General features: G+C 42.6%; 1 protein-coding gene across 1 annotated transcript; it reads right to left on the reverse strand.

Moving 5' to 3' along the window:
* Window positions 1–12,258: 12,258 nt before the first annotated feature.
* tlnrd1 (talin rod domain containing 1) lies at window positions 12,259–15,656 on the reverse strand. Its single transcript, XM_074624738.1, has one exon. It carries the CDS (start codon window positions 13,945–13,947, stop codon window positions 12,883–12,885), a length of 1,065 nt encoding a protein of 354 aa, XP_074480839.1. The 5' UTR covers window positions 13,948–15,656; the 3' UTR covers window positions 12,259–12,882.
* Window positions 15,657–16,482: the final 826 nt, after the last annotated feature.

Consider the following 16,482-nt stretch of genomic DNA (forward strand, 5'->3'; position numbering starts at 1 on the left):
CACGGTGGATCGATCGACATTTCTTTATTTCTTTCATCCTGAGGGCCGGCCTTTGAGCCTGGCAAGGCCGTCAATGCCCCAGGTAGCAGGTAGGTCTGGCAGGGCTGTTGACAACCCGTGCATGTAGCCTTTGCGTCTGGCAGGGCGAGGAACCTTCAGCTTGGTCGGTGTTCAAATGAACACAATATTCCTTCCCACAGGGAGTTAGCTTAAAGTCTGCCCAACGTTAGGTGTCCGATCAGGATGCGTCTTGAACGTCTTCCTCCGGAGGTTAAAAATACCGTAGAGGGATAGTTTGAGTGTTAAGAAGTGGGGTTATATGAGGTATTTATCCACAGTCAGTGTATTACCTACAGAAGATGGCGGTCGGCACGCCCCCAGTTCGGAGAAACAGACAGGAGTACCAGCACAGGAGCAAAGCGATGTGGATGGGCCGGCAGCAAAACATGTTTTAGCCAGTATTTTTTTTTTATTTGTAGTATTTTTATATTTCTCTTTCGCTCTTTAAACTACGTCACCACCACAGCACTTCCCCTGAGTGCTTACTGTCGCTGTGGATGTGTTTATATTGTAGTTAATGGAATGTCCGCTGCATCTCATACCGGCGCTAAAGGGTGCCTTCTGCGGCGGTATCGAACGGCGACAGCCATGACAAAACGTCGGTGTTAGGCGCTCTGGGTTAGAGAACGGGCTGATATAGCGCACACTTAAAAGGATATTGATTTTTTTAGATGGGCCTTTCTTTTAGGTGTCTAAAATCCGTTTTGCTGCTGCCCCCCGTCCACAGCAGTACGTTGCTTTGCTCCGGTGTTGGTGCTCCTGTCTGCTTCTCCAAACTGGGGGTGTGCCAACTGTCATCTACTGTAGGTAATACACTGACTATGGAGAAGTACCTCATACAACCCCACTTCAAAAACACCCCAAACTATCTCTTTAATACGGCCAAAAAAGGTATTGTAACTATATAAAATACATACTATATTCATAATATTAAATAATGCAAAGATTATTTGTCTTACTAACCACGTTTGTCTTACTTTACTCTAATCTTACTCCACCACCTGAGCTGCTGTTGTTGTTCTCTGAGGATGTAAAAAGTAAGTATGAGCTTCTGTTTTGTAGAGAAAGTGACTTGGAATAGTCTATAATGTAAAGACAAAGTAAGAAATGTGTGGTTCTGTGTTGTAAATCATTTTATTCCTACTTGGTGGTGATGTCAGCGGGGAACCTTAGCTGCTTGTCAAGGTCATTTCTTGGGGCCTGTCTGAAGACTGATGGTCTGTTGGGACGCTTCTGTTACAAACTGGACAAGCTGCATATTTGGGGGATTTACCAATAGTGTTGATCATCTCTGTCCGATGTTACTGATCACCGAGAGTTTCAACTTCATTGTCTGTTGCTTGTTCTCATCTGTGGAAGAAGCAATAAATCAGGAAATGCCAAAGGCAGCGTTGAAACTAAATCAAATGTTCTGTTTCCTTTGGGATATATGTGTCTTGGCACAAACAGCTATGGTCTACTCCACTACCTAATCTTGAGTAGTTCAAGGGGGCTTTTCTGTAGAAATCTGCATGGAATTACATAAATGCATTTATATAGCGCCTTTCTATTCCTCCGACCACGCAAAGCACTACATGTCATACATTACACTACATGTCAGCATTCACCCATTCACACACACTTTAATACACTGATGCCAGAGGCTGTCATGCAAGGTGCCAACCTGTCCATCAGGATCTAATACAAACACTCTCATTCACACACCGATGGCTCAGCCTTCAGGAGCAATTCAACTGAGATTTAAGGTGTACATATAGAGAAATGTTCCTTCTCCAGCAGATGAATGTGAAAATAGCCTCTATAATGTCAAACTGTACATTCTCTCTCCCAATGTGTCAAGTACTGCAGCTTGGTCCATTGCCCTCGGCGTCTGACACCGGTGCACCGAAGGGTGCTGCGGTACTCAACGTGTTGGGAGTGTGAATGTGTTGAAGCATAAAGACTTGTTTCATTTAGTCACATTCAGATCTGAGAATTGAAGTCAAATTAAATTGGATTGGTTAAATCCCAAAAAACAAAACTGCATTGTGAATTACATTTCGAGGGAAAACTATTTTGTTGTGGATTACGCTTGATTTAGACATATCACAAATACATGTGTAATGATAGTCTGCGGATGTCCACGTAGGGAGGTCAGGGTGGTGGATAGGTCAAACAAACACAGGACTTCCACCCAGGAGACCACTGTTCGTGTCCCGTGTGAAACTAAAAGTCAACGTTGACTCATTTACGTCCACAGCTTAATAACGTAACAAACGTTTCAAATGTTTTATACTAAACCTAACAAAGTAGTTTTGTTTTGTTTTTTGTTGTGTTTTGTTGTAATTTACAATGATAACCACGCATTTAAAAAATGTTAAAACTGCGACTATAATCTGGGAGAATATATATGTTTCCCTGGAAATGTAATTGAGAATGGAGTTAGTTGTATGGGAATGTAATTTTGTAGGAGACAGGGTTGTTCCTATCAGGTTGCATTCTGTCAGTCATATGATCCAAGCATCTACTCTGCCTAAAACACAAGAGGACATATCCTTCCTTGGGAGTTTGTCATCTTGAATTGTGTTGTCTGAGTTTAACCAATCCAATTTGACCTGACTTGAATTAATAGATCAGACTATTAGACAAAATGTACAAGTAGGTGTTCTCTTACTAATTATTTCTTTGTATGGATGTCATTGACTTACATTTAGACGGCTTTGAACCAACATTTAGACCTGTGCAGACCTGACAATATTAGGCAGATCTCGAACATATTAGGCTGAAGGTTTGTTAGTGAACAGCGACATACATGAAACCTGCCTTGGTGGAGGTCTGCGCTCTCCGAATGCACTTCTAGTTAAGTGTGGATTTGGTCAGATTAGATCAGTGATTATTAACAACCGGGTTGCGTTGCCATATTGAATTGTGCAGTGATGGTCTACTTAAAGGTCGGGTTGGTAATACTGAAAAACGAGCAAGAGTACACTAGATTTTAGAAATGATTCAACTGAAAAACTGAGCCCATAGTTTCCAACTCTTCTCAAATGAAAATATCTAGCAAGAAAAGCTAGCAAGAAAGTCTGCAACACTGACAGTCTGTCCCTTCAGGCCTTCCTCTAAAGACACTCCCCCAAAAGTATCATTATGAACATAAACAACAAACATTTCTACTGTTAATACTCACAGCTGTCAAGCTACCAAGCCCCCAGGAAGTGCGCCGGTCCGCGATCCGGACTTTCGTAGTGGTCAAACGTAGGTACTGCAGCTTCCGTGTCCGTCACGTGGTGCAATTGGGCCAAAAAAGACTTTTTTCCCATAGACTTCCATTGGGAAAGAGACATCTGTAACTCAGCGGATAATTGTTTTTGAGGTGAATCAACTTCCCAGTACGAACACTCTAATAGCCCTTATTTTTAATGTAAAATGCACTAATAGCTGAATCCAGAGTTATTTCCCTTCCTCCGTTCATGTGAGTGAGACCCAGAGCGAGGCTGGATTAGGACCCCGTGACCAAGTCATGTGACCGAGCGGACGCTACTGCGCATGTCCTATGTGCCCAAGATCCGCCAAGATCTGGGTACTATTCCAGACGAAAGTCGAGCCATTTAAGCTTCATGTGCCACTGAGCAACTCTCATAGGAATGACCTATATCCAGTTATTTTAATATATCCATGCAAGCTAGCGGTGACGTGCAATGAGCCATCAGGTAGACAGGCAGGTAGCCTCTCCAATCATTTCATTCAGCCCAAATAAAATGATTGGATGGGTTTATTACAGTCCTGCGACAGCTGCAGATACCAGATTTTTCTTTGTTTTGTCAGAGCATTTGATTCATTGATTGCTGTCATGCTGACAGCAATCAATGAATCAAATGACAAGAATCTCAACAAATATAAAACAAAATTTATTTGAAGAACACTACCAACTAGTAGCCGTTATTTTTGACCACTGAAATTTAGCGTCCCTCGGTGATGTCCTAATGCTACCTATGATTTAGACCATGTTGGGAAATAAACAATGCAAAGAAAATAAAACAATTTAGAGACTCTACTTTTGTTGTCTGATCAAATGTTTTGGGGACGAGGTGCATGGGGGGGGGGACTTGGACTCATGACCTCAGTATATGTGAAATCTTGGCTACGACCCTGCTGCCATTGTGTAATAGTGATTACGGGTCCAAAAGTGAACTCTAAGGCATAAAATGAGTGAGCCTGCTTCTAAACAAACAAGTCATTGAGGATCAGGAAAATGCTGTGACTAAATTTGATCAGAAAATACGGATTTTTCAGATCCAGAAGATTGAAGGATGATAAGAAAACAGTAGTGTCACACGACATTCTCTCTTTCTTCAGAAGTGTTTCTAACGTTCCCTGTGTCAGAGCAACAGCATTTCATCAGCCACACAACACATAAATAATGCACCAAGGATCAGTTTGCTCTTCTCAGGTTTCTGCAACACCAACCTGGAAACCTAATATGCTAACCTGCCTGGCAAACGGGAAGGGCATCCACCTTGTGCAGTGCCAAAGTTAAAATGAAAAAGTAAAACCCACATTAAAATATTTGAACACTGGTACAGTTAAACAGAATATCTCACAACAGTTTATCTATCTAAGGGTGGCCTTTTTTTTGGTACAAAAACTGCTCCCACCAACAAAGAGCTTGAGCTACAGTACAGCTGGCAGCCAGACCAGGTCAGCTATGTGTGAATAAGAATAAAGGCCTACAGCCTCCTCTCGTCCACAGGCAGCTTCCTTCTCCTCAGAGACGGGTGTCGTCAGCGCTGCTGGGATGAGAGCTTCCTCGGGGAAAAGGATAGGCAAGTGTTTCCCTCCTGCAGCAGGAAATGGGCGAAACCTTGCCCCGAAATTATGACTCCAGCATTTTGTTGTGTGAAGGAAGCCGATCCTGATAGCACAGGCTATAGGTTTCCTGTTGTGGGCCAACAGCCCTCGGTCCAGCCTCGGTCTGGGTCTCATTCACATGAACGGAGGAAGGGAAATAACTCTGGATTCAACTATTAGTGCATTTTACAACTTTTAGGACCTAATGATTTAAATAAGGGCTACAGTATACAAGGGTTCATACTGGGAAGTTGATTTACCTAAAAAAAAATTATCCGCTGAGTTACAGACGTCTCTTTCCCAATGTAAGTCTATGGGAAAAAGTCTTTTGGGGTCCAATGGCATCACCTGACGGACACGGAAGTTGCAGTACCGCCGTTTGGCTACTATGTCTAAACCCAACACTCTTTCTGGGGGCTTGGGTAAAACTGGTCATTACAGTATGTACACATGACATTATCACAATGCTCAGGTAGCTAACTGGCTTCAACATTATTTGATATTTTCAAAGAGTACCCTCAAACCCTGAGAATAGACCTTTTTCATGGCATAGGGAATGGAGCATCTGAAGCATCATTTGAAGGGTGCTACGGAGCTACGGTAACGCTAACGATATCGATCCTTGACAGCTTACCATCCATGATGGTCACTGATGTGTGTCCAATGTACAAATAGGTGGGGTGGAGGACCTTCAGGCCTGCTAGCCAAATGCCGACTACACAATCGTCCAGACAAAGATAAGCTAGCTAGTTATGCTAACCGAATGCTAACAAAATGTTGGCTAATCAAGCATAATTACCGGTATCTTGTCAAATGAAACCCATAAGCCTACTTTTGTCTGACTGTATACTAATATACATATGCAACATTTTGTGTTTTAATCTTATTCACTGTGTAGTGTTTTGTGTTAGTTCAGAAGTTCTTTTGGACACTTACAGTAACCAGCCAGATGGCACTCTTACCCTTACCCTCCAAAAAAGGCCGACTTGCTGTCAATGACATCACATTCCTATAGACTGTTCCAGGGATGACGGATTTTTGTAAGCCAACCAGGAAGTTAGCATCGCCCTGGTTCCCTCGACAAAAAGCCAATGGTATTTTTCCATTGGACGATTATTGCAGAAAGAAAAAGCTCTGAAGCAAACAAACTTTATGATACATGATACACGTTTTGTTCACATAATGAACACCATTTTTATGATTTTTGAAGAGTAAATGCAATCGGCAGGAGTAAAAGGCTAACGTTGATGTATTTTATGTCTTAGAACAAAATATTCAAATCTCTTCAGCTTGTGTTAACTGCAGACCTTATTTCAGGGATCTAACTAAAAACCCATTGACTTCCAGACGAGAGAACTGGAAGTGCTAAAATGCTAACTCATTTCTGGGTTCCTGTAGCTCTCTATTCCCTGTTCAGTTGTAGCCTACATGTCAGCAGGAAAAACACTTTGAACCTTGAAGGAATACTTCAATATTTTTGGGAAACATGCTTATTCCCTTTCTTTTTGTGAGATGACAAAACAATATCAATCTTAAAAATGATTATCTTAGGATGTGGTTAGCCTTGCTTAGCATAGGCAGAGGAGAAACAGTTAGCCTGGTTCTGTCCAAAGCTCAAAAATACACCGAGCAACACCTGTAAAGCTCACTGAATAACATCATGTATCTTATTTGTTTAATCAGCACACAGACTGAACAAACAGAACTGTTAAGATAACAATTTGTGGTTTTAGGGGGAGTTCCTCGCTGTAAATCTACATATTTTTATTTACCAGTCTTTACCAGTGAGGTTGTCAGGTGCCTGTACAGAGACCAGAACCAAAACCTGTGCTCATCGACTGTATCTGGAAATCCCGCAGTGGAGACAACACAGAATTGCTGGGGATGATAATTTTGAAAAAAAATAACCGACCCTTGTTAACCGATTATTAACTGTTAACCGACAAGATTTGTGCCTGGCATGCAGCGTGCGTCAGCTGCAATGTATGAGCACAACAGACAACTGAGTCTCCAGTTCACCGTACATGAGCCCTAATTTAGCATGCAGTTGCTTTCCCAGTAAAAGTGTCCACCGCACATTTAGTTTAGTTTAGCAGGTAGCTGTGTGTCCGCCCGGCGTAATGACACTCTGTCTGTCCAGATTAACGATAGCGATTGACCTACAAATAGTGTGTGTGTTTGTGCTACGTTAGCAGCTGCTAGCATTGCCGGTGGCTCCGTGCTCGCTGTAGCCACACACACACACTCTGTCAGGGCCGCGTAACTTCAGCGAGTTTCCGACAGACCGCGCGTGTGTGTGGTTTCTGTCGGTGGTGTTCTAGCTGTGAACGTAGCTGTAGCAGACAGTGTGTGTACACTTTATTTGTCGGTGAATAAATGCTACGAGGCTACAACTCCTCCGCTCAAGCCAAGCCTCCAGGAAGAGCGCCGGTCGTCGATCCCAACTTTTGTAGTGGCCAAATGGCAGTACTGCAACTTCCGTGTCAGTCACGTGATGCATTTTGGACCCCGTGACCGAGTCATGTTATAGAGCGGGCGGTACTGCGCATGTTCCATGTGCCCAAGATCTGGGTACTTTTTTCCATACGGAAGTCGAGCCATTTTGGCTTCATGCGCCACTGAGCAACTTTCATAGGAATGAACGGTGCCCCGCCTCCAACGCTGGATCCAGTTCTCTCTATATATCCATGACTCAAGCGAGCTATAGGCGGGAACCAACTTCCTGTATCTATAAAGCCGGCACAGCCTCTCTTAAGGTGGACCAGCTTTTCTCCTTAAACTGACAAGTTTTTCTCAGCTTTTTAATTAATTATTAATATTTATTTTAACCGTTTTAACCGATAGCGTTAATCGGTTGAAATGCTTAATGTCGGTTAATGGTTAAATGGTTAATTATTAACACCCCTTGTCCAGATAGATAAACTGTTGTTCATTCAGAAATGACAGCAGCACATAACTTCCCAAACTACAAATGATCATTTTTACATTTCTGTCTGTGTACAGATCAAACAAAGGAGATACAGTAGGCCTACGTGTTAATTAGTGAGCTTTACATAATCTGACACAACGTGAGGCAAGCATTTCCATCCACCGTGCGCATTTTCAATTCGTGCATAAAGAAAACCTGAGTGGAAATGTTGAATATTTGAAAAAAAAACTCTAATACAGAATATATACTGTATATCAATATATATATATATATATTGCAAAAAAGTTAGTTCAGTTTCCAACTGACTTGGATTTGTCTGCTTGACAAAAACACAGAACAACAGTGCAAATCACACAAGACAAACTGTTTATGTGACACTTCACTGTTCCATTTTTGCCCTGTTCTGGGGGGAGGTCAAAGGTCAGGGACAACGACAGAGATTTCCCAGAGCTGGTCTGTATCCAGTGTGTTGCTCAATAACACCTCAGCTACTGTATCACCATGTCTATAGGTAAAGCACGGGCTCTCTAAAACACATCACCACCACAATGTGCAGACTACGCCAACAACTGATGATTATTTTATTATATAAGAACCTCTAATTTATTAATTTATTGATTAATCAGTTAATTGTTAGCCTCAGAAAATAGAAAAAAATCAAAAGCCTGTCTGTATTTCTCAGAGTCCACGGTGACTTCAGCAGTTAAATCCTAAAGATATTTCAATTCATAATAATAACCTATAAAACTGAAAAATATTGAGCATTTTTGTATGATTGACCTCAATGAATCGATTATCGAAATTGTTGTCAATTTCCGTTGATCAATTAATGAACCACTTGTTTCAGCACTAGCGTAGATGCCAATGGCACAAAAGTAACCATAATGTAGTATACAGTGGTGAAATGTAACTAAGTACATTTACTCAAGTACTGTACTTTTTAAGGTACTTTTACTTTACTTCAGTATTTTAATTTCATGCTACTTTCTTCTTCTTCTCCACTACATCTCCTGAGGGAAAGATTGTACCGTTTACTGCACTACATTTATCTGACAGCTTTAGTTACTTTAAAAAAAAAAAATACAATACTGTGCTACAGATTAAACTATCCAACAGTACGTACAGTACTTTTATTGTAGTATATTTTGATGCTAATACTTTTGTACTTAAGTAAAATTTTGAATGTAGGTCTTTTACTTGTAACAGAGTATTTCTACACTGTGGTATTAGTACTTTTTAAAGATCTGAGTACTTCCTCCACCACTGGTAGCATAGCACTGTACTTGAATACATTGTAAATGTCGTTGTACTTAACTTGAGTTTCCATTTTATGATACTTTACACTTCTACTCATCTACATTTCAGAGGAATTTTTTTTACTTTTTACTCCACTAGCTTTGTTTGGCAACTACAGTAACTAGTTACTTTATTGATAAGGATTTTACACACAAAACCTATAAAAAAAAAACACTATCAAATGTGACGTGTTGTTAAATATAATGAAGACTCCCAAGCAAAATCTGAACCTCGACCGGCCACATTTAAATGCTACCTGGTCATTAAAGGTCCCATATCATGCCCATTTTCAGCTTCACACTTGTATTTTATGTTTCTACTAGAACATGTTTACATGCTGTAATGTTAAAAAAACAACTTTTATTTTCCTCATGCTGTCGGACTGAATATACCTGTATTCACCCTCTGTCTCAAACGCTCCGTTTTAGTGCATTTCAACGGAATTGCGTTGCTAGGCAACAGTTTGGGTCGATGTTTACTTCCTGTCAGCTGATGTTATTTACATCCACTGAAACAGGAAATAAACTGGGACACATTTAGAATGTTCATGTTTAAATCCGCGTAATTGTCTAAATATTATACATTTGTGACATCACAAATGGACAGAAATCCTAACGGCTTGTTTCAAACGCACAATTTCCGAATACGGGCTGTGTGTATTTCTCCGTATATTGAGCGTTTTGATAGTTTAACAGTATTTATAAAGCACTTAAACCTGTTTTATAATATAAAAGACATGAAAATCTCACTTTTTACAATATGGGACCTTTAAAGCTGAAGTCGGTAACTTTGATCATATATGATAAAAAAAAGTTAAACTGCCACTATGTCCTCACAGTAGTACATGAGACAGATATTCTGTGACTAAAGTCATGTTCCTCTCTCTCCTCCTAGTGCTCTTGATTACATTTGCAAGATTTCACAGCGTGGAAGGAAAACAACCAGAGCCGAGCGGTCTCTAGGCAGCTGTCAATCACTGCTCACCAACTCCGATCAAACGGTCAAACTAGGCAGCGCTGATCAACATGAATAAACATTCTGTTACTGTAATGTCTGTTTTCAGCATGCTGACCGGGTCACAAACTTTCTCATTTAACAGCTGAACAGTACACTCAAATATGTTTGTGATTGACAGCTGCCCGGAGACAGCTCGGCTCTGATTAGTTGTCTTGTTCGGGACCGGTGGAATCTCGATGCCAGTAGGAGCACAGGAGGACACAGGGGAAGAGGATTTTTTTCAGATTATCTGCACTACTGTCAGGATATAGTGACCGTTTTATAAAAATTGTCATATTTGCGCAAAGTTACAGACTGCAGCTTTAATGTATCAGTGATAATAATCCAATATAATAATATAATTTAACAATATAACACTCACAAGGAACACATTTTCCTGCATGAGTACTTTTACTTTCAATGATTTATGTAAGTTTTACCGATAATACTTCTGTGCCTGTGATTGAATATTTTTAGAGTGTACTATGGAGTGCAGGATCTGAATACCTCTTCTATCACAGCAAGATGTAACAAAGACAGACTGATATTATCATTACTGTTAAGGATATTAAAAAGACAAATAAATATGATCAGCTGTGACACTGTTTACACAAAGAAGTTTGTAAACTTGATAAATGATATGATCATTATTGTTCATGACGATGTCATCATTATTGTTATGGAACCACAAATTGCTACTTATATTATAAAATTAAAAGAACTGATTTGCTGTGCTACTGTATATCCCCATTCTACAAACTCATCAAATTCCACCCTAACTTGGTTACCACGACAAGACACAACTTTCCATCTTAAATCAATTAAAGGTCTCATATTGTAAAAAAATAGATTTTCATGTCTTTTATATTATAAATCAGTGCTTTATAAATACTGTTAAACTATCAAAACGCTCAATATACGGAGAAACACACAGTCCGTATTCAGAAATTGTGCATTTGAAAGAAGCCGTTAGGATTTTTGTCCATTTGTGATGTCACAAAAACATTCTTAATGTGTCCCAGTTTACTTCCTGTTGCAGTGTATGTAAATAACATCAGCTGACAGGAAGTAAACATCGACCCAAACTGTTGCCTAGCAACGCAATTTCCGAGGAAAATAACGTTTTTTTTAAACATTACAGCATGTAAACATGTTCTAAAAGAAACACAAAATACAAGTATGAACCTGAAAATGAGCACGATATGGGACCTTTAAAGGGTTAGTTCACCCAAACTACGAAACTGTACATATATTTTAGTCTCTTCCCTCTAGTGCTATCTAGCCATGCATATAGTTTGGGTTTTATTTGTCCAGGTTTTAAAACATCTGCCTCCACACCAATGTAATGGAGATCAATCAACAGTTTTCATTAGAACTATTTGTCACCCGGGTTGGAAATTAGCACCAGCCACCAGACAAATGCAGGAAAAATATTCAAGTGGCTGCTGGATTTGTTTCACTCACCAGCCAAAAATACAATGGTAATCTATTTAGTGGCACAGCGGCAGGTGGGAAAAAAAGTAAATTTCCAACCCTGTTTGTCACAGAAGAAACTGAAAACAGCTGACACCATTTCTGAAACAAAAAAAAAAAGTACAGACCCTCCAAATGCTGATAGATAACATTTTCATTAACTCAGAGGCTGTGTATTAAAGAGATGTTGCGGATTCATTTTTGGTAACACTTTCTTATAAGTCACCCTGTATAAAGGGTTTATGAGCTGTCACTAAAGATTTTATTAATTGTAAATAAATCTTTTATTAATGCTTTATACATCAGTAAGTTCATGAGACATCGGGGTTGCCAGGTTGTAAAAAAAATCTCATTTGGTTGGTCAAACAGTCTACTTGATGAACTAAAGGGCTACCAGGCCTTTCTTATCAACAGCTGATAATTCATCTACCAAGCATTATTTTATGAACCATTAATTAAGCCTTTAATAAAACCTTTTGTACGGTGTGCCTTATTAGAAAGTGTTTTTATTAATATGAATACCACAAGCAAAGTTCATTTAGCTCCATTGTATTGAGGGGGAAGAAATAAAACTCAGAGAACCTGTACAGATACAACTGAACTCTGGACAGACACCACTAGAGATGTTATTGGAGTGACAAAGCCTTTTCAAAGCACATTAACCCACCAACAGCATATCGGAAACAACATTTTTAATAGTTGAAATAAATACTCCAATACATGCATGATCAAAACACTTTAAAATACTATGGGAAGTCTGGTAAATAGTGTAAAACCTATGGCACACACTCACAGCAGCTTTTTACCAATTAAGAATTCACACATGTTGAAAAAAAACAAAAACAAGCATCGAGACACTCGGATCACTCTTTTCCAATCTCACAAAGCACATGTAATCGAGCAGGTCAGCCAACCATAGGGTTCACACAGTGAGGCTACATCCATCATCGAGGCTGCTGTTTTCACCGAAGCTGAAAACTGAGGTAAACTTTTCAGGTTTGAAGGCTGCTCGTCTGTCGGTGAGAGCGGGTGGTCACAGCTGAGCCCGCCACGTCAGGCCCAGAGCGCTCAACAGGGGTCCGTTTGGAACAAGGTTTGAGCCGCAGCCAGCGCGACACAAAACCCTGTAGCGTTTGTTAGCGCTCCTCTGCATTCAAACACACTTCAGCCACGTGAACAGACCCACCGACAGCCTTCTACTGATGTTACTCTGACTCTAAACCTGATGAACAGGGATAACCCAAGTGAGTCTCTTTGGTACGTCAGAATAGGACAGAGGGGACATGCTGCCTCTTCCTAAACTAATTCACAGAATGAGAGTTGACTGGCGGCAGAGTCCTTGGAGAGGAGCGTTCTCTGAGTGCCTGGGTGAGCAGGGTGCAGCCGTCGGACACGGCGCACGCCGAGTTACGCAGACGCTCGCGGTAGTCTGCCATTTTGGAGCTGCTCTCGGGATGCTGTGCGACGTCCCTGAGGCCCTGAGTGAGGAGGACGCAGGCTGAAACCACACTCATGGCCCCCCCTAACACCGCAGTCTGTACCCCCTTCCCTTCAGTGGAGATACTCGCAGCTCTCCCCAGGAACTGAGGTTCCGTGGCGAAACCGACCAGGGCGCTGACAGCCTGGACCAGAGCCGCACTAAAGAGAACACAGCGGTTCCTGGTCAGCTCGCTGGGCTGGGTTTTCACCTCTTTGACGCACGCCAGGAAGGCCGTGCCGCTCGTGCTCATGCTCTTGACGCTCAGTTTGAACTGCTCTTTCGCAAAGCGGTCCTTGGACCGCTCGCTGGCTAGCGAGGAGATGTCCGTCAGATTCTTGAGGCTGGTGGAGATGTTCTGAGAGAGCTCGAGGAGGAGCTGTGGGGTGAGGTCCAGCAGGGGCGTGACCCGGAGGACGCCGCAGCTCTGCTCCACTTCGTGCCGGCAGCGGGTCACCTTGTAGCGGTCCACCAGACCCGGCAGGCAGGGCTGAGAGCCGGAGGTCTCCACGGCCGCCAGGTAAGCGGCGTGGGCCGAGCACTCCGTCAGAGACACCACCAGATCGGCCATCTCCAGGAGACGGTCGCCCACCTCCGTGAAGCGGCCCATGTTGAGCTGGCTCTGGATGTCGTGGGTGAGAATGGAGAGCTCTTTGGTCCTGGCGATGACCGTGTCACGGCACTGGTCGAAGGTCTCCGCCACCGCCACGCCCTCAGAGGTCATGACCGGCCTGGTCTCGCTGGACAGCAGCAGGAGGTCGGCCACCAGCTGCATCTTGCCCTTACATGTGTCACAGACGGAGGAGAGACGCTTCCTCTGCTGCAGGCTGCCACCGGGTGTGCTGGTTGATCCCTCGCTAGCCGATTTGCCAGAGCCACCACTAGCCATAATAAGGAGGGGAGTGGAAGGAGAGGGGGGGTGGGGCGAGGGTCAAACTGCTCTTCTGGAGGGGTTCAGTTATTTATAGTTCTCTGCTGCTGCACACTGCATTGTACTGTTTAAGACATTTCCAAGATAAGCCTCACCTCCCTGCTTTTTACAAACTCTTTTAAATAACAACTGGCCAAACAGTCTTCCTTAAATTCCTTCAGAGTATAGGTCATCAACTGTACACACAGGACATGGATTCTCACTGTAAACATGTAGAAACTCAATAACTGCATTTACTTATGTCTGAATAACATTCCCCATTATTAATTAACTATACTAGTATACTATAATAACAATCTATAACTATGATCTGGCATATTCCCAGTTATCTGCCCTCGGTTATTAGTAATGTTTTACAATGTAACACAGTCAATCAAAATCCCTACAACTTCAGAGTAATCAGTGTAATATGCTCTTATCTTGACAAATTAATTTAAATGCCCTGAACAAACATAATCCAAAAAGTCAATATTCTCATTGTCGTCCCAGGTTTTCATGGGACAGAATCATTCACAGGTTGTTGAATTAAAAAAAAGAAAATCACACACAAACTGCAGTGCCACCGAGGTGCCTTCTAAAAGAGGCAAAGTGCAGATTGAGATTAATAGAAATGATGTCTAAAAACTCCTTATCGTTTGAAACAAGATGGATTTACATCTGCTGAACTGACTCTGTGCTATTCCTGTGACGTTTCTTGGGGTCTCTTTAGGACTTTAGCCGAGAAAAACATCACCTCAACATTTACTAACTTCAATGGCTGTTCAGTCTCGTTGGGACTAGAATCAATAGGATCTCATTTTGTGTCCACCCGCAGCAGAGCAAGTAGCCTGAAACAGCACCGAGATCTGGTCCGCCTTGTTCCCGCTGAGTGTGACCGGCCTGGCGGACTCATGCTGGTTCTAACCGGGGCACCACCCGGGCAGCTCTTGTGGACAGCGGGAAGACTTGTGTTTCCCTCCAGCACCATCCTCTCATGAGTCCCCCCCACAAGAAGTAACATCCACCGAGAGGGAAACTTTCCAACAACACGAACCCCTTCAGTCCACTTTCAACCTCTTCTTCTTCAGACACAGTCCTGGGTTAGACGCTAGCAGTAGTTGCTCCGGTCGCTTCGCCTCCATATGCATCGTCCGTGTGTCCGCCCTCCACCGCCTCCACCGCGTCTTAACTCGGGACCAGAGACCGCGTAGCCCCGCATAGCTCCTGTGGGGACTCGCTCCTCATATCCATACCAGTCGGCGGTCGTTGAACATTTAACTCACTTGTCTCGGGAGCTTCTACGGTAATGAAACCGTAACCGTAGCTGGAAGAGAGTGGCCGTTATTCCCACAGATTCTGCGCCGTGCTGCGCGCTCCCGCTGCAGTACTATGAGGAAGCAGGGAGGGTGTGGTCCGGTGTGGCCGCGGCTCGGCGGCTCAGCGGCGGAGCGGCGGCTGGACGGAGCGAAGTTATAGCAACAGAGCGGCACAAAGTAGTCCTTCAGCTTCAAACTCACTTCCCGCCCTGTCTGTGAGCCGGTTGTTGTCTCACGTTAACGACGCCGCGGGGGAATATTGTAGTCATACGGTAGCCATGGAGCTCCGAGGAGTTCAGCAACTGCTTTTACTTTCAGGACTGGCTGTTAGTCTGCCATGATGAGACATCCCGGTTACGTCAAGCGAGCCGCTAGCCGAGCTAGCTCAAATGACGCCGGAAGCTTGCGTTTTCAAAATAAAAGCAGAGCTTTTGTCGCCAAAGATTAACAGCTTGTAGTGAGGACCGGAGCTATACCACGAAGGAGCCCGGAGGTCCCTGAAGACATGTCCTCGATATGTTTCTGGGAATTTGGGGGGTTTTAGGAACCTGGAGGAGAGGTTAGTTTAGACATAGTGGACTTTATATGAAGAAATATAGCGGAGTAGAAGTTGCATAAATTAGAACCAGTATCTTGAATGCTCTCTCTTTGTATAAATGATACTACCTGTAGGCCTGGGAATGAATGATTTAGTGTGAGAAGGGTCTAAAACAGCATTTAGATCTTCATGTTGGGAAATAAAAATGTAGGCCTATATAATAAATAATTGACCCGTTAACATTTAATAAAATGTTTTTAAAAATCCAAATAATTAAAAAGTATTCAACAAACTCAACAGGAAGGTTTAATCTCACTTTTGTTGCAACAAGATTCATGTGTAAGGTGTAAGGATCCAACTAGATTAAAGAATTGGATGTCAATTACACTGAAATGTAATGATGCTAAAATATTAGCTTAATGTCTTGTGAATAGATTTCTAAAAATGGTTCTCTGCCGGAAAAACGGCGGATTGCGCCCTCTGGGTTGGGAGTGAGCCACTTCCCCAAAAGCGGGAGTTCAAGTATCTCTGGGTCTTGTTCACATGTGAGGGTAGAATGGAGCGGGAGATGGACAGGCGGTTTGGTGTGGCGTCAGCATTTCATGCGGGCGTTGTAGGCTACCGGACCATCTACGTTCCAACCCTCACCTATGGTCATGA

Source organism: Sebastes fasciatus, chromosome 2, assembly GCF_043250625.1.
Source record: "Sebastes fasciatus isolate fSebFas1 chromosome 2, fSebFas1.pri, whole genome shotgun sequence".
NCBI classification, from domain to species: domain Eukaryota; kingdom Metazoa; phylum Chordata; class Actinopteri; order Perciformes; family Sebastidae; genus Sebastes; species Sebastes fasciatus.